This window comes from Myiozetetes cayanensis, unplaced genomic scaffold, assembly GCF_022539395.1.
Source record: "Myiozetetes cayanensis isolate MyiCay16 unplaced genomic scaffold, myiCay2020 scf1, whole genome shotgun sequence".
NCBI classification, from domain to species: domain Eukaryota; kingdom Metazoa; phylum Chordata; class Aves; order Passeriformes; family Tyrannidae; genus Myiozetetes; species Myiozetetes cayanensis.
Window position 1 is genome coordinate 50,449,229 of NW_026086604.1, and position 25,513 is coordinate 50,474,741.

A 25,513-nucleotide genomic window follows, 5' to 3' on the forward strand; every position below is an offset into this window, starting at 1 on the left:
ATTCCCCGCCGCCCCGCGGGCGTCCGCGCACGTCTCCCTCGGGATGGGGGTCGGGATGGGGCGAAGAGGAGCCCCCCGCCCGAGCGCTGTGTCGTTGGCGGCGGCGCCGCTCGCCCGCGTCCCGTGCCCTGCGCGAGGGCCACGTGGGCGGCGCGCGGCCAATGGGAGCGCGGCTGGCTGGGAGGGAGGGCGAAGGGGGGGGGAGGGAGCGGAGCGGCGCGCGGGGCGTGAGGGAAGGAGGGAGACAGGGAAGGAGGGAGGGTGGGAAGGAAGGAAGGCGGGCGGGGTGTTTGCAAGCCCCCGGCAGCCCCAGCGCCCGGAGCCGCGGCTGAGCTCCAGCCCCCGGGCACTGCGAGCGGCACCCGCTCCCCTACCCCGCGGCCGCGCCGTCCACGGAGGGAGCAGGAGGACGCGTCCCGCTGCCGCGCTCCCGGGAGAAGGTAAGGACCGGAGCGCACCTTCCCGGCGCGCGGCGGGGACCCCCGGCCCCACCCGGTGCCCGCGGAGTGCCGCCTCCCGGTCCCCGAGCGGCGGGAGCGCCCGCCCGGTGCCGCCTCGGGGGTGTCACGGCCGGGCAGCGGGCACCGCGCCGCCGCCCGGCCCCGTCCGGCCGCGCTGTCAGCCCGGCAGCGCCGCGGCGGGAGCCATGGCCGCCGCTGTCACCGCCCGGCCCGCCCAGCCCGGCCCCTGCCCCTGTCCCTGTCCCTGTCCAGCCGCCCGGCGCGGGGGGTTCCCGCGGGAGGCAGCGCCGGGAATGTGCGGGGGAAGGCGGAGAGGCGGCGGCGCACGGGCGACCGGGGCGCGGGTGCCGAGCGCGGCATGGCAGTGTACACACACACACACATAACACACACGGACACACGCACATAGCGCACACGCCCCGCCTCCGGTTCGGGAATTTCGGCTGCTCCCTGCAGCCTCGGGAGTTGCTCCACCGAGGTCGGCTCCGCCGAGGCTGCTTGGCAGGATAACGCCTTCCCTGCCAGCGCCAGGCAGCCGCCGCCGATGTGGATGGAGCGCAGCACAGGTGACAGCAGGCAACAAAGGAAGGGCAAGGAATGAGAGAATGCCAGGCTCAGTTGTACAGTTCTTCATTCTAGTTACAGCCTGAGGTGCTATTGATAATATTTGGTCTTTTTTTTGTGTGTCTGTATGTCTTTTTTTTTTCCCAAAGGACCGTGTACCTGACAAGAAATAAAAGGATTTTTATTTTTTCTTTAAACTCCCGAAGAAAATTAATAGTTTACAGAATCACAGAATCAGTTAGGTTGAAAGAGACCTCAGAGATCATTGAGTCCAACCTGTGACTGAACACCACCATGTCAACTAGACCATGGCACTGAGTGCCACATCCAGTCTTTCCTTAAACACCTCCAGGGATGGTGACACCACCACCTCCCTGAGCAGCCCATTCCAATATCAGTACTATTATTTAATATCATTATTATTATTTAATATCAGTATTATCAGCTAGAGGTCTTGTGAAAAATTGCCTGGACATTGTCACTGCATTCCATGCCTTTCTTCTGTGGGCCATGTGATGTGGAGGAAAGTCTGAATTTTATACCTCTGAATTACAAGGTAATTCATGGGATAAAGCAAATCTTCAATGCAGAAAAGTGAGTTGTGGTGCTTATAGGAACAAAAAGCTATTGGACAGATGTGGAACAGTCCAAATGTACTTATGTTCCAGGAAAAAACTGTCTAATCTTGGAACGGTAGGAAGGGGTGAGATCATCGTGTCTATAAGAAATCGTTAACTATTATTAAAATAATTCACTTTTATTGACATGTCATGATTTGATGGGGGTCTACTTCTCTCTAGTTTTGAAACAGCAAGGTTTTGGGTGGTTTTCAATATGTAATTGGTGGCAGCTTAGTTACTCTAGGTAGGGACATGGTGAGCTACTCACAGTGGCTGTGTAGCTGTAAGGAGCCAAGCATCCTGTGATTTCTTTCCTTCTTCCACTGGAATCCTTTGCTACAGTTCAGTGGGTAAGAATCCCTAGAGTAACAGGTCTTCAAAATTATCAGAGATGTTAGGATACTTCAACTGTTCTTGTCATTTGAGGGTTGTGCAGGTGTTGGGTATCTCTTGCTTTTCTTCATTCTTAATGATGGAAATTCAGACTCTGAGCTGACCTTGTCACTTGATCAGCTGGGGACCTTAATCTCACCCTCTGTGAATTTAGTAGGTTTCTGTGCAAGCTTGAGAAACTGTCTGATTGAATAAAATTGCAGGATTTGAGGTACAGCAGAGTACTTCTTCAGAAAGGTAGTGGCGATCCCATTGACTACCTGTGTCTTTTTACACTGCACCTACCTTCTTCCACTTAATATATTTACTTCTCTGTATGTGTCTTGCAAGATGAAATGTCAGGGAGTGCCACTGTTTTTCTTGGCACCCATGGGACTATGGTGGCATTCTTGTGGCGATGTCAGTTTTTCAGTGTATGTTATGTGAGTCCCTTCTGATGTCCTGCCTTTTCTGGAGTAATCACTGAGTGCAGGCAGTTGATCAGAGAGCCTTTGGTTCTTTCACAAAGAAGACAGTCCAATCTTTCAAATATAAACATTTTTATTTTTCCATTCTCATCTCTTTGTGTGTTCTTCTCCCACCCAGAGGGTTATTCAAAATCATTTGTGAACTCTGAATACTACAGACATTAAACCTTAGGACAGATGTTGTGTAAGAAAGCAAGTCCCATGCAACAAACTTAAATTCATGTATAGCTTCTTCCAGCAGGCTTGCACAGTAGTAACTTCTTAGAGGAAAAGTCTTCTAATAAGCAGGCTGAATGAGTGCTTGTGTGAAGCTTCCATGTTTGCTTGGCATTAGTTGTGGGAGGTACTGCCATCTTACCACTTACCTTAGGATTAAAAGCATATCCTGAAAGTTGAATACCAATGTTTATAAATTAGTGGTCATCAATCACAGTCTTAAACAGCAGTTTCCGTGCACTTTCAGATGTCTGTTTAAATAGCTACAAACCCCATAAGATGTTGCAGTTTTAACTAGATGGACAGTCCTGGATATCCTTTTTAGTGGAAAAATGGACACCTAGAAATGTCTGAGCTAGAACTTTTTCCTCAGTATTGGGTGTACAGACAGGACAGTTCTATTTGTTGAACTGATTTGCCATGTTTAGATGATCTTAGGCTGATGAAATTGCCTGGAAGACTAGTGCAGTTGGTCCTCTTTAAAACTGGAAAAAACTATTGATCACAAAATAAATAATGATTAACTTGCTACCACACTGTTTATATACACACTCAGAAGAACTTCCTTGACATTTTTGGGGATCTTATCTAATGAAGAAATGGGCTGGGCATAAATGTTTGGTGTTTCTTCTATTCCATTTTCTATTGCAGATGGAGTATTATAAATGTTGATTGGTCATTTAGTCTCCAAATCAAACTATTTTTTTAACTACATCATTAGACTCTAGTTAGACTCTAGTGACAGATGGCATGAAATAAATATTAGCACAAACTCAGTCTTGCATTTTGTGTCATTACACTGAATGATTTTGTTAACAGAATCACAGAAGTCAGAACCCTGCTAACATCATCAGTTTTTTTCCTTATCAGTTCATTATTATTCCAGAATCTAGTGAAGTCTTACGAAGTTCTTCTAGAAGCTTATGGAGGCAGTTAAGAACCTTTATTGACACCTTGCTTAAAGACTAAATATTCATTTAAAGAGAGACTTGAAGCCCTTGAGAGTATGACTTTGCCTTGGCTTATTTTGGGTTGTCTCCCTGGATCTGACAAAGCATCCTTATGTCTGCTGCAACTGCTTTTATCTTTGGCAAACAACAAATGAATAAAACACTCCTCAGTTTCGTGAGTTCTACTCAGAGTGCTCTAGGTAGTGATAACATCATAGGAGGATGAATTTCATACTGGTTTATGTTAAAAAAAGCCATTAGCAATGTTAGAGACAGAATTATGGGCCATATTAGAGACAAAAAGTAAAAATTAACACTGAGGAGAAAGACTTGATATGTGTAATTTTCTTCTCTGCTCCTGTCATGTGCTTTCTACTTGTAAGGAGTCTGGTGGAGATGGAGAGTATTGGAACAACTCTTTGCTTGCCCTGTATCTTGCATTTGTGAGGCTGGAAAACATCAGAGGTAGAAAGCAATTTTTTCCCATCTGAGCTTCAAAATGTATTAAATGCAACGTAAACCAAATAACACTTAACACATTTCCAGGAGGACTCTTGTGGTAGATCTTAGAAAGTTCCATTGCTTGATGACAGCAAAATGACCTTACTTATGTGAAGATGTTTCCTGTGGTTTCCCTTCTCTTTCAAAGCCTTTTGTATTAGTCCTACTTAAGAGGTGTCTGGCTACTCAAACCTCTCGAGCTTTCCTAGCTTTCTTAGCTGTTTTGTGGAGATGTCTTCCCCTTGTTTATGTGTCTTTCAATACTGCGTGCAACAAAGAACCAACTGAGAGAAGCCAATTTTCAGTGGTGTGATACACTCACTGTTCAGCAACCTGCTAATCTGGGTTCTTACTACTAGTATAACGATAAAGAGAAAATGGAACTTTCATTTAGTGATATTCTCCTTCTAGTGTGGGTAGTGCTAATCCATTCATCTTTTGACTTCAAGAAGAAAGAGGTGTCTTGGCAACCATATTACCTTTTTTAAATAAATAAAAAAATGCCGTCTTTTGTCTTGAAAATAACTGGTTCTGTGCTTTCCAGTCCCGTTGATTCTCCAGATGATACAGTAAAACATTAATGAAGGTTGATTGCAGTACTCACTGTAGTTTTACCACTCTAAATAGTTATACTTGTCTGCAAACAGTATTCTGGTTGTTTGCTGTTTCCACTCCATCTGTTCCCTCGCTATCTCTTTTCTCCCCCGAAGAAAAATTACTTCCGTAAAGGAAGTGACAGATGATTTCGTTATTATTTTTGTGATATGTGGTGATGGCCAAGAGGTGGCAATAAAGACTGTTGAATATTTTGCACGTCTTCACAATTTAGCCCGGACAAAACCCTCTGTTATCCAGTTGAGAACTGTGAGTAAACCAAGCTTGCTTTCTTTCCTCCATCTGTTGCTTTAGGTTCTTCTCGTAAATGGTAGCACTCAGGTGCACTGTTTTACCTGTGCTGAACCCTGCTAAAGTTGAAGGACTGTGAGTAGGTGTTGGCAGTTCATGTTTTTAGCCCATGAAGGGCCTTTCTATGCTTTTAAGTGATGTTCTTTCTATCAGTGCTGCAGACAAGTTGTGGGTTTTCTTGGTTTTAGATTGACAGATTCTCATTAGCTTATGAAGGCCTAAATAGAAGTTACTGAGGTTCTAGTGATAATATATAGAAGAGATATGAAATCTCTTGTCTTGGAGATCTTTAGAAGGCTTCCAGAGGGAAAGTAGATTTCCTCTAGGAAGAGTTTAAAATTATTTGGCGGTAGGCTTGCTTATCTTCAGTTTGGCTAAATGCCGATAAAAAGGCTTTTAAGTTTTTCTTTGGTAAACTCTGCGTATGCAATAGTCTTTCTTAACTGACAAATATCTACTTACTCTTTAAGGAGTAATCAGTAGATCAAACCTGACGTTTATAACTCCACTTCTCCATTTAGTGTAAAGGGAGTATCACATTATGCTAAACATCTGTGCAGGTGCTTCCTTTGAACCCATGGCTCATCCTAAAAAAGACTCAAGAGGAAGCACCTGTGAACATACACACTTTTAGACTTGTAGATTAAAAGGGTTGACTAATGGATTTTGCAATAAGTGTCTTTGGCTCCTAAAAGCCAGAGTTCTTGGGCTAGCATATTTCTTTTCCTTCCCCAGAATGGATTTCCTCTAAAATCAAGGATCTACTTAATTTTGAGAGGCTGTTCAGAATAAAGGGAGATCCCTTTGGGCACTCCAGGAGCTTATCTATGTTGATTCTAAGACGTGAGGTTGTTTTTCCATGGAAATGTTTATTTTGTCACGAAGATATGTCCCTCAGTAGGAATACGATGTGTGTATTCTACATGGCTGTCTTAATGATATGATTTGAGTATGACATCCATACTCACAAGCCACACAGGTTCTTGTAGCCACCTGTGTAAGCATTTGTTAGAATAAATGCTCTCCTGACTACGTAGCATAAGTTGCTGGAGAATGTAGAAGACAAACCTTTTTGTATGCTGAACATGTCAGTGGGAGGAGAGAACTGCCAGGAGACTTGCTGCCACTGAGGTGAAGAGCATCTGCTTTCCTGATTCATGGGACAGACTCATAGACTAGTTGAGATCAGAGGGCACCTCTGGAGGTTATCTAATCCACCCCCTACTCGCTGCAGGCTCGGCTAGAGCAGATTGCTCGTGGTCATGACCAGTTGGACTTGACTGGAATTTGACCCACTAGTGTAAATAAAATGTGAAGCTCTAATTTTAGTTAGTCTGTTGGGATTTCTTGCTGAACTTATTGTTCTAGGCTTGACAAATTATAAAACTGTCAAACCTTTTTTTTTTTTCCCCAGCTGTTGTAGGTATTGTGTTTTTCCTGACGAATTTAATTTTTAATAGTCAAAGGATGCATTCTTCTTGTAGTGCCTGTGTGTGGTAGTCTTGTAAAGGTGTGGTGCTTTCTACTAAGTGTAGCTACACAGATTCTTAACAAAGTCTTTTTTTTTTTTTTTACTTAAGTGACTAATTAACTGGTTGTATAAATAAGACTTCTTTCACATTTTTCCTCTTAAAAATGCAGTTTCTGAATATTTTTTTTTTAATGAAAGAGAAGACAAACCAGGTATGTTGTCTGTACTAGAACTTGGTTGAAAAAAGTCTCTTCCAGTGCTTGAAGTAAAGCTCTGAGTAAGCTTCTGAGTAAGAAACTGAAAAAACCTTATTTTCTGTTGCTGAAGGAGGTATACAAAAAGTAACCAGAGTATAAATTATTAGTAAGAGAATTTCTTCAGAAATTAGTCACTTGAATATTCAGAACATCTGAAAAGAAACTTAATATTTTTTGATCTTTCAGAATTCTTTTAAGAAGAAAAACAATTATTTATTCAACCAGTTCTATTTGTACCCTCGTCAGTTCTGTTTGTTGCTTTCCAGTGCTTCCTTGCAAAACAACCAGCCGATGTAAGAACAGTAATGGTAGTATCTTCCATGAAAAGATAAAAGGTTAATCGAGAAATTTATTTGAGAATATGACAATACTGACAGATGTCCTTCAGATTGATCTTGAATTCTGGCACCGGTTGCACTTCCTTATTGGCCCACGTGAAGGAATGCTGTAGAAATAGTGTAAGTGGCTCCGAAGGAAGGATGCCCCTTGTTGCCATGGGGGAGCCGTTCTTGCCACTCTGAAATGGGGGTCGATGTCTGACTTCTGGAAGGCAGGTTTGTCACCCTTTGGGGACAGGCAGTGCTTGCATTTGTTTGTTTGTTTATGTTTGTTGCTAATGCCAGAAGATAACCCTATTCTTAACATTTTGTTTCTTGCACTTTGTCCCTCCCAGTTTGGAGTGGGGAATGTGTACCTATAAGCATAAAGAGAAGCTTTAACTCAGGTCTCTGAGAATCAGGGAGGATTTCCTGCTTTTAAGTAATTCCTAACCATTCCAAGATGAAAGTATCATCTGGTTTATGTATGCAGGTTCCACAAACTTTCATTTTTGGTAATTTAAACTGTTTAATTTAAAATCAGATATGTCATAAAATGTAAATGCTTTGAATGCAGTACTTTTCTTGGTTATTAAGAGGAAATATGATAAAATAGATGTGGTAGAATGATCTGCCTTTCTTGCAAGATAATACTGGCTTACTGAAAAAAGATTCTGCTGTTCCTGTGCAGTCTGGGGTGCCACTGTGATATCAAATGTCCTACCATTATATGCTTTTCTAGAAAAACTAGCATTTTTCTAGCTTGTTGTGAAAGTTATTAATTACTTAAAACTTTGGGTTTGCAAGTTCATTTGTAGTATAGGTATCTAGTCCACATGATTCACCAAGCCCATAGCCCTTCAAAAACTCCTCTGAAATAATTCTGGATAATAACTCTGGATAATTCAATGATTTTAAGCTGGTAGAACTTCTGTTCTGAAAGTTTATCCTGAAGATAAACATCTGTTTTATTGAAGTATAAGCCAGAGGGTACTTATTGTAAAGACAGTTCCTTGGCCCTGTGTGTTTCTTTTACTAAACAACTAATATTTAAGATTTCAGACTTGTGAAACTATTTCTGTTCAAAAATAAAAGCGAAGAAATCATAGTATTTCTTCTTACTTTTCTGTTTCTTCAGGAACCTTTTCATTCAGTGCTTTCCTGTTTCAATTGTCTGTTCATATCAAATCTTCTTTTGGGGTCCCTGTTGCAAAGCATCGTCTTCTCAATCACCTGTTTTCAGAGTTGTGCTGTTCTATCAGTTTAGGCCATGTTTCTCAACATGTTTTTTTCACCCTAAGTAACATTACGTAAACAGATTAATTCCCATTGCTTTTTTAATTTTTTTTTTTGTCAAGGCGGAGTTCAACATGCTAGGAGGGAGTTGGACAAAAGTCAGCTGGGAGAAAAATTCATCCCCTCCCTACTTCTTTTGCTTCCTACCTTCTCTCAGCACCGTACAGGGTCTTGGGTAACAGTCTCTCAGTGTCATCTTGGATGGGGCTTGATGCAGATGGGCTTACCCAGGTTTAGGGTCCTTGAATATAACTGATTATTTGAGACCGTCCTGTCCTCTGACACCTTTTTGCATACTTTGTCTTCAATATTTAGTGTATTGCTTGTTAAAGTACAAGTAGAGCCTAGACACTAATTTTCTTTAGTTCTTCACTGTACAATTACCTGTGTGGAAGAACATTAAAGGTCATTTATAGATATCTGTGATCCTTTGTTTCTTTTCCTCTGTCCTGTTCTGTTAATAACTTCTAGGTCTTACATGCCAAGCAAGATTCAGTTGGTTGACATAGCACCTGCAAGGATATTTTGACAAAATGCTAGTTTTTATGGTTTTTTTTCAGTGCCTTGGAAAGACATAAACAGCAATTACTTCCATATGAGTTTAGAAGTGTGATACCAACAAACTGCTTTGATTTTTTTTTTGATTTTTTTTTCATAATCTTGATGTGTGGAGTGACATTTGTAGTGGGAGGATCTCAGAATCTATTCGAGACTGGAAACTTCAGAGAAAATAAAGGAAGGAAATGGGAGGAGTGTGTTGCAAAAGTGAAACAAGTGCTTCTTGTCTGTATTTGCGTGCCTTCTTGCCGTGACACTGCTGTGTCAGAAATGCTGCCTGCCTTGTATCTGCACACAGCAGAATCAGATCATGGGTTGATGGTTTTTTTGGTTGGGACTCCACATTAAATCATGAACCATGTGGATTTCTGGGATAAACTGCATTCGTGCAGTCTAGGATTCCGCTCTGAGAGGAGTCCTGTGGCAGAAGCTGGAATAAGTTCTGTAATTTAGAAGGAAGATTGCTAGAGAAGAGGGTCTCATCTTGAGGAAAGTTGAACAGTGACCCTGAAAATTAACAATTTTCAGTCTGTTTTGGAATTTGTGTAAGATACAGGCTTTTTATGAACACTTACTAAGTGTTTTCCTCACACGTGGATGTCTGTTGGTGAAGCATGATCTCTCTGTAATTTATGAACCTGCAGTACCTTTAAAATTCAAGTTAATCTGTGTAACAAAGCTCAAGGGCAGATTGGGGTGTTGTATTTTCAGTCAGTGAGTAGGATTTCGTGAATTAAATTTTGGGCCTGAGTTTTTTCTTCTCCCACAGTGTGCTGCTTGTAAAATGCCAGTCCGTGATTTATAGGTGCTTACAGTAAGAAATAGGAAGATTTGTGCTTTCCATTATTTCTTTTACTGTGTTTTCCTGCTCAAGTAACAAACTCAGCCTGGTCTGTGATGAAAGCTGAAAATGTCTGACTGACTAGATAACTGAGAGACATAGATGACCTTTAAATTTCCCTTAACCTTAGCTATTCTTTAATTCTGTGAACAGTGAAATTCTTGTATTGTTGGTAAGCATGTGCTTAGTTTAACAAAAAAAAAATGGGAAGGAGGAAAACTTTACTAAAACTGAATCAGAAAACCATAGATTGAATCACTCTCTGTAATAGAGTGTATTTGTTATAAAGAAGTTGACAAGTCTAGGTGCTACTATTGCCATAGGAACAAATCAAAGAGTATTGTGAAATCTGTGGAAGTTGACATTTGAAACCAAGCACAAGTAAACTCAGGCTCTTAAAATAGGGGTCTGGGTAGGAGCCTAAGGTTCTATACAGACAAGTGCAGCAAAGCCTCTGCAAAGGTTTTGTTTGTTTTCTGCGTAGGAAAGAGTTGTATGTCCTCTCATTTTTTTTCTCTTCCTAGTAGAAATTCCTAGACTATGAGATACGTTCCTTATTTTGGTAGGAAGTAGTAGTGAGTTCCAGCTGAAGTATTGGAAAATCTTTCTTGGTGCCTGAGTGTTGGCTGTTTTTTAGGGACTTCATCCTAACCTTGTGTAGTGTAGTCCAGCATGCGATGAGTAGGTACTTCAGAGTGTATTAAAAGCTGTTCTGGAGATTTTGAGTAGTCACTGCCCATGCCTATTTCACCATTATACGTTATTTTATAAAGGACACTTCTATAAATGAAGTTCAGATAAATAGTTTATTTTACTTATTGTGGTAAGATGTGTGCAATTCTTATATGTTTGGATCTCAAGTATCTAAGCATTTCAGATTAAAATGTGGAAGCACACTCTGACAGGACAGTGAGTCTAGTAGTCCATTCCATCTATTAGCTAGTATCTGAGGAGTCCCCAAAATACACATATCCAACTTGTCTCATGGCATATATTTCTGAAAGGTGTGTTTGTTAGGCTGATGTTTTGTTTTCTTTGATTTTTAGTAAGATCATCCTACAGCTGGCCAGGAGAACTGCTGCAGGGGAGGGGTAAGGCGGTGTTTCTGAGGTTGCACAATAGGTATAACCAAGAAAGGAGTAGAACTAATCTCAGCATTGCATGTTCTGGCCACAAAGTAGTCTCAAGTATTGTGCAAATCTTGAAGAAAAATTGTAGCCAAAAATAGTTTCTCGCTTCTGGACCAAGAGTGTTTTGTGATATTTTTATTGTCAAATGCAGTAAAATCTGCCAAATTTGTGACTCAGGTCCGTACTGGGTACTGCATTTGCACTTAATGCAGCAACAGACTTGTTGCCTTAGGCACCATTAGTTTGAGGCTGTGTTGGAGTTCAGTTCTTTCATCATAACCCTGACGCTGGAATCTGCATGCACTGAACCGTCGCAATCATGTGAAAAGACCTGGTGAATATTTTCCAAATAAAAATGTTCTTGTCACCTTTCATCTGTAAAAGCCACTGTATTTATCGTTCAGTCAGTGTTCTCTCCAGCATACTGAATTGGTGTGTGACCTGAAGCCAGCAGTGGTTAGTAATTTGTGTGCTGGTTACTGCTAGAAAACTGGACTGTGAGTACGAGACACCATGGAGTGCAGGGCAAAAAGTGCCTGGTAGATTGTTCTGTTCATTGTATGTGAAGGTATTTGCAGTGTACACCACATACAGGAAATGGTGACAATAAAAATACAGTCTCAAAGAGTACAGTGTACACAAATAGCCTTTTATTTAATCTTTTCTTAGGCAGAATGTGTTTTCCTTTAAGCTTGTAAAGGATAATACGGTTCTAGCCTGCAGCAGGAGACGGCCTTGCCAGTAGGGATGTACTGCAGAATATGTTTAGTCCATTATACCTGCATATGTCTAATGTATTATCAGCTTTTGGAAAAAATGTTTTACTGTCTGGATCTCATACCTACACAACCTTGACTTAAGTTAAAATGTTCCGTAATCCTCCTTAGCAGTTACACGCGTGTTGGACTCCAACAAAACTTTCAACTGCTAAATGATTGAGAGGAAGTCTTTTTTGTGGAGGGATCCACATAACATTTTTTGTAGGACTCTGCACAAGAAACCTAAAACTATTTCTACTCAAATGAAGCCTCTAATAACCTTTTCATTGTCTTTATTGTAAAGATCAAATAAACTGCTGAGTGACAGAATAGCTGTGTTTATATAGTCCTCTGCAATGAAGACCTTGGTAAAAAGACTAGTATTTTTGTGGCTGCAGTCACTCTGAAATTTTGACCTTTCAGAACAGTATTTTGTATAATGTTCTGATGAGATTTTGAAGTGCATGCCCTGGGCAATGTCCCATCCTTTACCATCATTTTGACATTCTCATGAGACATCGGCAGTGTTTAAGACATCGTTTCTGCAAGTATGTCTGTCCAAGGAGGTAGAAAAACTGGCCATAGTAGTAAGCTTGTCATTCTCCATTAAAATATATATGGAGCGCTTGTGCTTTTTTACAGGGCTGTAAGAATGGCAAGAATTAAAGAATTTTAGTTTGTGTTCTGTGGTCTTGGGAAAAAAATTCTTGTGTGTTGATTATGGAGTCTCCTGGGCTCTCTTCCGAAGAGCAGTCCCTTTTTACATGTTCTCTCAAAGTCTTTCTGCTTCTTCCTCATCACACTCACATTCTGTCATTTACCTAATCTGAAGCTTTAGTCTTCACAGATGTACTTCTGTGTGGGAAGTTATCAGGTTAAGATACGGACAGATGTTCTTTAAGATACAGACACATGTTCTTTAAATTCCCAACGCAGAAAAGCCCAGCCCTGTGTTATTGGATTTTACCATCCTCCTACTGCGTGTTGTAACCTGAACGATCTTTTTTCCCCACAGTCCCAAATTGCTGGTTTTGTGCCTCTTAGCACATCCCCAGCCTCTAACCAAAATATCCCAAATAATCTCTTGTTCTGTCTGAAGCCCTTTTTTCTTACTGGACCCTGTAGGTGAAAAGGTAGGTGTTGATCTGCTAACATGTGCTTTTACCAGGAGATTTTTCATTGTATAGCAGTAGGTTCTGGTTGAGTAACTGTGTGTTCATAAGAAGAAAAAAATTGACAGTGATATTACATCTCCTATCATGTGTTTCATTTAACATTAGGAATGCTGAAGTTAACCCCTCTTTTGGAAAGAAATCTCTTCTCTAAGCTGTTTGCTGAAGGATGTTTTTGTTGTGAAATAAAATACTGAAGTCATTTACACTTTCCTGATAAGAAAAGAACAGAGTGTTAAACTTAGTTAAATGAACATCTTTTTGCTAATACCTTTCTGCTTAAACTCTGCTGCTTACAGTATTTAAAAATACCAGTTTCCTGTAGATTTTTGGTCCTTTGTGCTGCACCCGTTCCCTTTCTCCCAGTGCGTTAACCTCATCTGCATTTGACACACTCCCACCAGAATGCAGATAACATTTGGTGTGGCTGGGCGTGAGCTACCTACATACTTCTTAATTAGCCAGTGTGTACATACGGGTTGGCCAGCTGGCTTTCTCTGAACAGAATATGTAATGCTGACTTTTGCCTGCCTTTCTCTCAGTTCAGCTGTTCTTAGACATCTCTCTCTTGTACTCATCCACCAACTTGTTTTTTTCCTTTCCATTATAGACTCTCAATAGCTTTGAGATCTAGATCATTTCAAAATAAACTTGGTAGAGACAAATTCTTAGGGGTGGGAGGGAGGAGATTGCTAAGAGGAAATCAGGTCAATCTCTTAGTTTGTATCAGTGACTATCCTCTCTCCTTACTGTAGTTTAGTGTGCTCTCTGTGGTTTCAGAGCTCAATTCCTCCTCTTTTAAGCTGAGAGATGTGTTTAAGAATGTGCTGAATGTGGTCCAATCTTTAATGTGCATTTACTGCGTGGAACTGAACTAGAAATACTCCAGAACAAATCTGCTAAATGTGACTACTGTAAATTCTGAAATTTTGTTACCAGCTGTTCCACTCTACAGATCCGCTCTTGATAATTCTTTACTTCTTGCTAATGTAGATGTAGCCTTAGCTGTCAACTATTTATAGCAGAAATTTGGTACAGTTGATTCACTGCTTCCCAGTCTGGAGTAAATCCCTATTGGAAGAGAGGGATATTTTTCTTCTTTTTTTTTTTTTTTCCTCTGCAGATGAAATAACATATGGGAAATATAGGATAACTGAGGTAGTTGGGAAGATTTACCTTATTCTCGATCCCCTAGCTTTTAAATGTAAATTTTTTCTAGAACACAAGGGTAAATGTGGTTTCTTGGAAATTAACCTGTCTACTACTTACACTCCCATAGAAGTTCAGTCTTGTGCCCCCTTATTTTGGTGTAGTAGTTGCAGTCAGCTGACCTTCCAGATCAGCTGTACAACAGGGCTACCAAAAAAACCTTTCCCTAAGCACTGTGTAACCTTTTGCTGTATGTGTTATGGGGAATAAGAAGGTAAGCATGCTTTGTAAACCAGAAAGGAAACAAGTAGTTCTGTGAGCACCAGAACTAACAGTGCTTAATTGCTTAGAAATTTATGTCTTGTGGGTGATGGACTCAGGTAGCGTGCAGGTAACTACAGGAAGAGAAGTAGTTTATAAAGGCCATCTCGTGTGGAGTTTTTTTACAACCAGTATGGCACAAAGCTCATGTTGAAACCTTCCCTCAGGGAAATGAGTGATTGATTATTATTATAATTATTATGATTATCCACCAGCCCCCTTTTTCCATGAAATTTGTGAGTGTGAGTGCTTAATATTTTTGAAAACTTGATCTACCATCAAATTTAAAGAAAATCCCATCTATAGGCTTGAAAGTCATTGGTAAATCATACATATGCATGTAACTCAAACATGTGGACCTCAGTTTCTCAGAAGACTGGGCTGAAAGCCCTGCATGAATTCTCTGGGTTTTTTTACATAGGTAAAGGCAAGCCCTTTCATCAGTGCTAGTTGTAAGCTTATACAAATTAATGCAATAACTTGTTGGTACTAGAGATTTACTATGTGCCTAATTTTCTGTAGCTACTTACTTCTGAAATTCTGATGGTTTTGGGGCGGGTGTCTTGTTTGTTGACCAGACTTTTTTATATGAAATAATCCTAGCTTTTTATGTCACCTCCTGTAGATCTGTCTAAATGCTTGCCTTTGTTACTTTCAGAAGAAAATAGAATTTTTTAGTTCCTTTAGTTGAAAAATGATTGAGAGAAAAGATTAAAAGTATTTCAAATAGTAGAACACTGACAACTGCTAATGAATGTGCGGGAAAGATGTCCAAACATAAAACCAGATTATCTGATTTTGTTACATGCAGAGACGTTTCTTTAGTAGGAAGCAGATTCTGTTTTATTGAAAAGCTTGAAGTAGATCAGTTCGTCAGAGAAAAAGCACAGCTGTGCCAGTGTGTCAGATGAAAAGTGATGGCGTTGCTTGTTGTGACAGAGGAAAATAATTTGAATCTAAAGAGTTTTAACTTTTAATTTAGGGTTCTGGTGATTTGAAATGTGTCATCAAGACTGCCTAATAAATCAGTAATTGCATTAGGAAACAGCCCTGAAGGAAACTCAAAGCAGACAGATCTCCATTTCCCTGGAAGACCCTGTTTAATGTTCTACATTTTCCCTTTGAATGCAAATGTTTGTGTTTAGACCATGAGCTGAAATGGCACCGAACTGCAGGCAAACGGAAATAAAGTTAAAATGTCAGTAAAATCACTTTTTCAGGGGAGAATTTTATTGTTATATATACGTTACGTAATCACAGGCTGAATAATTTGCTTGATTTTTGGATCATAGTGATATCTTAATAATTTAAAAAACCCTGCCCTTTAAGAACAGTATTTTTTTCTCAAATATTTGGAGCATTAGTCAGTTTGAAAAGTATTTCACACAGGGATTGTGCAAAAGCAATCTGGTACATAAGACACTTAATGGAAATACCTACTGTGTGTCAGTGTGATAGTTGTGGTGGTTCTGCTTTAATAATCCAGTAGATGATATTCAGTTTTAATGAACTTCCAAAGCAGTTTTCTTTCCAAAACATAATTGACTTGGGGTCAAGAATGTAGTGAATTCACATTTAATTTTGATCACACAATCACAGAATGGGTCAGGTTGGAAGGGACCACGGTGGGTCATCAGGTCCAATCTCCCTGCTCAAGCAGGGTCATCCCAGAGCACATGGCACAGAATTGTGTCTAGATGGTTCTTGAATATCTCCAGTAAGGGAGACTGCAGAACCTCTCTGGGCAACCTTTTCCAGTGCACAGTCACCCACACAGTAAAGTTCTTCATATTCTTCTTCAAATGGACCTTCCTGTACATCATTTTCTACCCCTTGGTCATTTGCTGAAGAAAATGGAAACATCCTATACTTTCTGTTTTCATCAACCTATACTTGTGTATTATTTGAGCTAACTTTATTATTTTAAAATACCTTTAATTTAAATTTACTTTGAAAGTGTTTTCGTAATCCTCTTGCCCCTATGCAATACCTGCAGCTTAAGGTTGGGGTTTTTTTTGGTCTACCATTCAAAAAAATAAACTGTTGCTTCAGAGGACATGCAGGGAGACCAGGCCTTCTGTGAAGGAGAACTCTATCTAGTTCAGTTGCTGTGGATTAGCCCCTGCTGGTGAGGCAAATAAGAGCAGTGGAGCCAAGCCTAAGCTAATGCATTTTACTAAACTCATGAAATTGGGCTTCTTGCTGTCATGTACCAGGGAATGGCATATGAAACCAGGAAAGGAAGAGGAGCAAACCAGAAATTGAGGTAGTTTCAGGGAGTCAAGTAGCATTAAAAATGAGAGGAAAGGAAACAGCAGCATATGCAATGAGAAATATTTTGATGAAAATAGTAAGGATAACTTTGATATGTTGATCTTTTTTAAAGTAGTTCTAATCATGATGATATATGCAATGGGAATTCTTACAAAAGAAAATTAAAGAGATTATTTGAGAGGCTAATTGAGCAAAAGCAGATTTATGACTTGTGTCATTTTCTGAACCTGTGGAAACAGAGATACTTGCTGCTATAGTAATACACTATGTATGGTCTAATCATCACAGTAATAGTTTTCTGTGAAGATAGTAACTTGTTGTTGCTTTTAGGATTAAGAAATGTGTTTGTAAACTACAGGAAACTCATTCTAGAGTACTCTCCATTGAACCAATAAACATTTTTCTTCCTGCAGCTGTTATGAAAAGCAAATAAAAAGAAAGGCAGATAACCATGTGCTTTGATGTCCATTAAAATTGAACAATTAATCTCCCTATCAGTAGGACTGCATAAATCCTACTGAGACTACATAAATGAAGGGAATAATGTTTCTTTTGTCTTGAGTAAGAGTAGAACAGTAGGAATTTCACAATATTGTATCTTGTATCACAGTGGAGACAAGATTCATGTTATTGAATGTGAGATAGTTTCTAATTAAGGTCTTCCTGTTTTTCATAAGCTTGTGGTTAGTTTGAAAAAACCCAAGAAAACAAAAAACCCTCAGATGTGTATGAAAGGGAGGAAGAGTGCAGACTTCAGTGCAGCATTTCCTAATTTTCTGACTTTAGGATTGAGCATTTTGAACTTTCCCTCCTGTCTGTTTTTTCCCTTCATGTTCTGAAAAATTAAGAAAGTAAGATGTTGCACTGTTGTAAACAACTATGAATCTTGGCCATATTCTATAAGGGAATTTTCCATAGTTAAGGTTTTGTGCAGTATGAGTGTGTGGTTTGTAGAAATTTGTTTGAGTATCTACATTTTGTGTGTCAGGTCTAGTATGCAAAGTGTTTTTCTCAAAGTCATCTGCCAAAGAGAAAATACCAGTTTCTGTTGTTAACTGTGTCAAACCAAAATAATGTCCTTGTTCTGTAACAGAAACCAAAACGACAATAGAAATATCACACCTGAAACAATGACTTGCAGAGACATAAAATTACTACAGCACAGTAAGACTGTGATCACATAAATATTTGCAACATAATACATCAATTCAAAAAGATCCATAAAATGGCACCAGCTTTGAAGTGACATCAAATGCAGTTTTACTTTTCATGTGACCCTTCCTCTCAGGCACTCTTACAAGAAGGGTGTCTCTTCATTCTGGGGAAGACCGAGTCGAACCTTTTCCATTATGTGACTGTGTAATGATACTTGTTTGGTGTACTCTGTAGATGAAACACTACAGAGATCTTGGAGCTTTATATAGATATGTGTATATAGTGGTGTCTTATGTAATTAAGGCTTCTAGTTCCAGGCCTGAGCTTTAGAAGACTTTTCTTTTAACAGATACCTCTTGATCCAACAGAAAGAATAGTAAATCACCAGGATTTGACCTTTTTTTCCTAGCACTTTGAGTAGACAGTGTTTCAGTTTCCCAGGCTAGAAAGCTTAATTTCCCAGTGTTGCTAGAAATGCTCTTGTGAATCTTCCTGGTCTCTAAAATAAGTGAGATATTGAACCTGTGAACCTTTTATAATAGCTGTAAGTGTTAAGTCTGTCAAAAAGGTAAGTTAGAGAGGTGAGGTGCTTCATTATCTGACTTGGTTTTCTGATGACATTGTGCCCAACAGTAGCCATGTTAGACCTTTTGGGGTTTTCCCCCAAGGTTTGAGGTGCACATGAGTGGGATGCTTGAAGCCAGGTATCATTATTAGACATCATTTTTGGGGTACTATTCAGCTCTGCTACCATCTGCAGTAACGTTTGTCCTGAAACGACACTGCAGTGTGTATATTTATGTAATGCTGTTTGTTTGTTTTTCAGACACAGGATGAACCCACTGATACAAGATACTGCTAGCTAAACAGCTATAAAATGCCCAAAATTGGGTCTACAAAAACAGTTCAAGTTGAAAATTCTGACAGCGATAGCACCATGGTGGAAAAAACAACTGCAAGAAAGGTAACAAAATTATATTCATGTCCATTTAATTTCAGAGAAAGGAAGAGCGTGTGTCACAATTTTTTCTTGCTGTAATGGGAAGAAATAAATATGAATCTTTGTTCTCATATCTTGAGTGCAGAAAAAAAATTGTACTTTTTACATGACTTTAACTGTAAGGGACAGAATTTATGCCTTTTATTGTCATTTGCAACAGTTCAAAAGGAAGCTGGATGCTTTGGTTTAATATGATGTAAGTTAATATATAGTCTCCATATTTTAGCTAGCATGAAATCTTTTTACACTCACAAGAATGATGATCCATATTTTATTTAATTTTACTTTCCGTAAGAAATAGACAAAAGATTTTTGAAGGCCTGTGACAGAGCACAGACCAATGAACAAATACAAGTTTCTTACATTCCTTTGTAACACAGGGACTTGTTCCCTCTGTTAAGGAGGATTTGAAAGCCAAATGCTGCAGAAGCATTAAGAGTAACTTCTGTACAAGGGAGTCCCCTTTAAAAATTGTACAATCCATGTTGGAGAATGAAGGAATATGGGAACTCCAGTAACGCTGAAGGGTGGTTAGTTGTTTATAAATGTGAAGTATCCCATAATTTTCAAACTCCTGAAGCCAAGTTGCAAATAACCCAGTTCTCCGATTTATCTGCTTAGTAGACTTGTACAATAGACTATGGGTTTATCTGAGTTACATGTGTATTGCCCTAAGGAGAGCAAATCCATTTATCTCCCAACAGTCTTTAAAACTGTATTCTCTAGAAAAGGATTTTATGTGTGTGTGTGTGGTCATACTCTTTTGTTGAAATCTGTATTCCCTGTAAGACCATTTAATGGATGGATATAAGACAGGAGGAGATTAAAAAAAAAATAGGAAAAGATTAGAAGATTCAGCATCTACTTGAAACTATTTGTCTTCCAGAAACATTCACAGAGAACTTCAGACACTTTAGTCTCTTCCCAGTTTGTTTTATGGGTCCCAGTAAAGTGAGGTGAAGGTAGCTGTTTCTGATAACTGCGATGAACTACTTAGATAAGAAAAGGAAGATAACAGAGTAAAATGGGGAAAAGAAATTGGCTTACTAGTTAAGGGTTGAAATAACTTTGGGTTTTCTTTTTTTCTAATTTTTTTCCTCTTTTTTTTTTTTTTTATTTTTCTCTTTTTACTGTTTTCTCCTTTCTCCTTTTTTCTTTTTTTCCCCCTTTTTTTTCATTTTTTTCCTTTTTTTCTTTTTTTTTTCTTTTTTTCTGTCCTGGTCCTTGTCTGGAATATGGTCAAGTTAATTCAAGTATCATTCAGTACTGGGAAAGAGGAGGGAATGTCTGGGGCTTACGAGCAGGAAGAAATGGAAGGCTGTTGCAGTGATATTTAGTGGTATTAAATACAGCCTTTTTATTTCTACACTTGTAAATAAGCTAGTTTTTTTAAAGATTTTAGGTTATTTATTTAACAAAAGGTGTTCCATCGCTGGTAGTAACAGTGGCTGTTACATCTGCAGAGACACTGAACCCCCATGCCCTGCAATCTCTGCCTAGTTAGGGAATCTTCTGAAACAGAGCTTTGTGGCTCCTTTGCCAGAATGTTAAGGAAGAAGACACGGATTCATACGAAAGTATGAATAACTTTTTCCAGGAAACAGAAGAGCAAACATGATGCCATTTATTTAACAACTGGGAAGTACGACCAGCTTTGATTTGATTTAGAAAGGAGTAAATTAACGTTCTGTTTTTAATGATCACATATAAAACCCTTGCATTATCATATTAGTTCAGGTCAAGGTCTGCCCTTAGCTGATTGCCCTAACAAGGAGTTGTTAGTTGTTGAGACTGGTCATCAGTACAGAAATTAAAAATATGGACAAATGTAACATTCTACCTTGCCTGGTATTTGAACATAACGTGCCAGTAAAAGCAGGATTACTTAGAAAATGAAAATCTAAGGGAAGATGGAAGTTTGACCACGGTTACAAATGAGGAATCCCAGTTGGTGGACTGATTAAGTTGATACCAAAAAATAAGCTGATAAACTGCTTGCACTGTTTTGTTCAGCGTTGTTCATTGTCCACCTTGACACAATTTATAATTTGAGAATAGAATAATGTAGAGTTTGGATTGGAATTGTATGATAAAAAATGATTCGTAATATTGAAAACATGAAATCCTAAATAAAAATGGAGAATTATTATTACTAATGGAGAGTATAAGTATTTCAGTTTATATTATTAATTTCAGTTAATATTCCTGTATTCAGATTTTTAGCATAATAAGTGTGATTGGTAGTCTTTTTCATATTTTGAGAAGAACTGAATACATAGTTCAGATGTTAAATAGTCACTTCAACAGTCACATACCTGTTCTCTAACAGGTGGACAATTGTCAGAACTGTTTAGCTGGCCTTTGACTAATCTGCACTCTTTCCCCCATGTTAGAAAAAATAGACAAAATATTACCAAAATGTAATAATTTAGATTCAACAGGCAGTAGTCGAAGAGTAAAGTTTGAGTTTGAAGAACAGAAAATTGTGAAGGCAAATCTTTATTACATACACAGACACAGAACTCTGAAGTTAAGATTGACCAGGCAAAATCAACTGTGGTATTTTTAATTAAATACCTTTAGGAAGTAGTGGAAATTTCTCTTAAGCAAGTAAGGATTTGGTCTCAATATGTAAATATTTGCAACCATGGATTTAAAAGCAATAGTCCTTGACGCATTAGAACTTTATTGTGAAAAATGTTATGGATTTGTTACCTAATATAATTGATGTGAGGAAATACTGAAGCCTAATGTTCATACAAAACAGTGCATCTTACAAGTGAACAGTAATGTTAAAGGGTACCACTCCTGTAAAAAAAAAATCCTCATTCTTCTCAAAATAAAAACTGTAATGGCCTAAATAGTGTAAGACTATTACAACGGTTAACATGTTAAGATAGAACTAAAAACACTTGAAGGGTTTGATTTTCCTTCTATAGTTGTCACACTGTTTAGCTCAATCTGGTTGAGCTGTTGCCTGAGGAAGTTACTAGTTAGTCACCTAGTGAACTTACTGTTATTATGAGATTTAATCTTTCATATTTGTCCAGAAGTCATTGCTTATAGTGCTGTTCTAACAGCTGGTGAATAGCTGTCTGAAAAATCATTAGGAGTAACATTCCTGTTATTAAACCATGAGTTTATATCATATATGTTTTAGGGTACGTGTGTTTTTATTTCAGTTGCTCATCTTGGGGTCATAAAATAAAAAATCCCAACACCTCTAGGAGTGTACACAGCACCTAGACCATTTAATGTTTGCATGAGCTATTTTATAAACATAAGAACATATTGAAATTTTAATTTATCTGAATTTATACTTTGAAACTTACTTGGCCAAACTCAGGAAGTAAATTAGAGATATGTCGTTGAAAGGAGAAACACATTTGAAGTTTGTAAGAATTAATTCTTGCCTTAGAAGAGTCCAACAACAGTGCCCAAAGCCATCTAATACCATACAGAACACGCTTCAGTATGTAATTATCTTTGATAGGCAGAAAAAGAATGCTTATTCTCCCAGGGCTCAGTACATCTGCTAGATTATATGGCTCTCTGTTGTCTCCTTTTGTGTCTTGTCATTGATTGTAGCAGTACCAGACAATAGAGCTGGAATGGGATATCAAGATATTGTCCAGACTGCTGTTTGTTAGCCTTCTGAGACAGTTTTCTGCTGAACAGATTAAAAATGTGTTCCTCATCATGGCACACTAGCATGGTCTTGTTGACAGAGAAAATTCTTCCTTGTTACTACATCCTCCAGTGAGGCATGCATTAAATGTTGAGACGTGCAGATCCAGTTCACCCATTTGCCCCAGAGTAGAATAAGCTGTACTTGGTTCTTGACAGATGTTTGCCAGACCTTTTATTTAAAGGCTTGCCTCATGGAAATTCCTGTCTCCTTGGGCAGTTTATTCTGATACTTAATTATGCCGACTGGCATAGAGTTAGACACTTAGTAGAAGGATAAATAACCTTTGGTTGTCTCCTGTTGCAGTCTAAAGCCGTTAAATGCTCTCTAACTGTAGTGGACATGGAAAGTGTGTAATGCTTTTCACTTTGCAGCAGTGGTTTATGTGTCTGAACATTGCCCTGTTTTAATTGATTAGCAGTTTTCACTTCAGACTAATGAACCTCTTTGGAAAGTCCACAGATGTAAGTTACAGGTTGTTTTATAAAACACCTCAACTTTGTTTTAGGTTGCTTCCGTGGATTACATTAAACTATTGATGCTGAATTTTGAACCTTGCTTTGTACTTTGAAAAAGGGGTGTCTATGATCTTGGCAGTGACCAGGAGTAGGTGAAACAGTGAATTTTCACTCTTTGAAATGGAATGCCTGTTCTGACCTGCAGGTCTTGCTGTTTCCTCTTGCCTTCCTTTACTTGAAGTTGGATCCAGGAGGACATTAAGAGTTTTCTAACTTTTAACATGGCGTTTTGTGATTGTACAATTAATTATTTTTATCGTTTGTAGAACCTGGGTTTTGTTCTGGCTTTTCTAGTTTTGTTTTATATTTAGACTGCTTTTCAAATTGGTTAGTCATTTTGTGCTCCCTTTGCCGGTGCTCTTTACTTCTTCTGTTCCAGTTGTGATGATGTCTGCATAATTAATTGTATCTCTATTTCAGCATTGTCACTGAAAATACTAAATAACGTTGACTTTCTATAGACTATTCAAACACCCTGTTTATTGCATCTTTTGGATTGGAAAGTCCACTACTGGTGGTGGCTGAATATTTATTTTCATGATGGCTAAGCAACAAGATACTCTCACTTTTTTTCAGTTTCTGTGTAGCCTGTTTTTTTCATTTTCACTATATCTTCATTTAGCTGAAAGTATGCATTTTGAACTCTCATCCTAATCAGATAATCGCAAAATTATATTCAGTGATTATTCAAAAACTAGTGAATCAGTCATAATTTAAAAATATATGCAATTTAAGAATAAGAATAAATGTAAAGCTCTCAAATTATTTAAGCAGCTTGTGTCTCTTTGTGAGCACCTGCCAATGTATTTTACTGATCAGTACTCAAAAAAGGGCGTTCTTTTTAAGGATTAACAACTGCAAAAAGTTTGGTTTTTTCTACAGAAAAAGTTGGAACCAATGTTTCCTGCTTAGGAATTTTAAATTATTTTTAATTGATCCTTTCTACTGCATAGTACTTAAGATAATATTTTAGGGAAAGCAATCAAACTTTAATGCCATTTTATCATACTGGGGAAAATTTACATACATGTGAGAAATAACTGGATTGTTTGGAGCAAGGTGTAAAAGAGCTCTCAGTGAGACTGGGCTGAAGTGAGAAAGTTGTATGTGTAGTGGAAGAGACTGGAGAGGGTTTAATGGAGTTTGGATCTGCTCTTGTCAGTTTATAGATGCACTTGCAAATGATGACTTGTGTTAGGTGGATAAGCTTCTATCATAAGTAATACCACAGGCACTGTATCTCCCAAGGGCTTAGGGAAGTCTTAAGGGGGTTTAGATTTTTAAATTTTCTTGTTCTGGCATAAAAGAAAAAGGGAGGGTGGGAGGGTTGGTTGTTTCCTTTGGGATTTTTGAAGGAGGGTTGGCTTTGGTTTTTCTGTAGGGGTTTTATTTTGTGTTTTGGTTTGGAGTTTTGGTTTTGTGGGTTTCTAAACTTGGAGTGAAGACAGGTAATCTCTGGGGGCATCAACCTCTATACTTCAGGAGTTCCCTTGACATAAACTAATCCCTTTGTGGTTTCCCTGGTAGAGACATTTGTCTTCTGAAGGTTGTAGAGTTTGTTTGCAGGTTCTTTTTGTAATCACTTCAGCCTAACTTTTTGGCAACAGTTAAAACTCAGCGTGTCAGATGATATCATATTACCCATGTTTGTTCTTAAAAAAAAAGAAAAAGGAAAGGTGCCTTTGAGAACAGCACCTTTGCTTGGAGTTCTTTTTTAGTTCTTCTTCAATCAGAATAAATCTTCTGACTACTTGCTTCAGAAGTACTAAGGAGCAACCTTTTGGTTTTCACTGATTGGCAAGTCAGTGTATATTCTTCTTCTATCTTTAGGTAATTAATTTATTAGTGATTTCATCTGATCACCTGTTAAGAATGATACAAAGCTGTGGAATCGTGATAGGTGACATAGCTGGATAATGTGTTTCTGCAGCATGCAATGAATCAGATAGATAATGGCCAGTCTTCGCAAGCGAAGATCCGGGGAAGGTCTTTACACCTTCCAGCCTGCGCATTGGATTTTTTAGGTGAGACACAGTGTGCGCAGAACTGAGCCCACCCTTTAATCCTAAGGTTCATCTGCCGGGGCCAAGCAAGCTTGGACGGTGGCAGCGAGGTCCTCAGGACGTAGGTGGGTTGCCTTTAAGGGCTAACGAGCTCCACCTGCCCGGGAGTGGCCCTGACCGGGAATCGAACCCGGGTCTCAGCGGTGACAGCGCTGCGCCCTTAACCACTAGAATAGAAAACAGAAAAATGTCCCTGCATTGCATCTTGATCGGTAGGCTAAAATACTGAGGTTTGCAGAGGGTTCTCTGAGGTAGTCTTTTCACTAACCTGGTATCTTTTATATTCTTTCCTCTTATATTAGCAAAGTAATCAAGTACAAGTTAATATTGTGCCCATTCAGGTTTTTCTCTGTTTATTCTGAAATATGGTTCATAAGACAAAATCCCCAGATTTATACAACCAAAAAATCCAAATAGCTTTTACCTGTCTTTTCTAAATTTGATGTGAGTTTATAAAGTTTCTTCAT

General features: G+C 38.9%; 1 protein-coding gene across 1 annotated transcript in view; it reads left to right on the forward strand.

Annotated features, from left to right (window-relative positions):
- Positions 1–267: 267 nt before the first annotated feature.
- Positions 268–25,513, forward strand: part of ANKRD12 (ankyrin repeat domain 12) — a 58,122-nt gene continuing 32,876 nt past the window's right edge. Inside the window, exons 1-2 of the mRNA XM_050315696.1 lie at positions 268–440; positions 18,604–18,741. Coding sequence (XP_050171653.1) covers positions 18,655–18,741 — 87 coding nt within the window. The 5' untranslated portion in view covers positions 268–440; positions 18,604–18,654. The remainder of the gene's footprint in view (positions 441–18,603; positions 18,742–25,513) is intronic.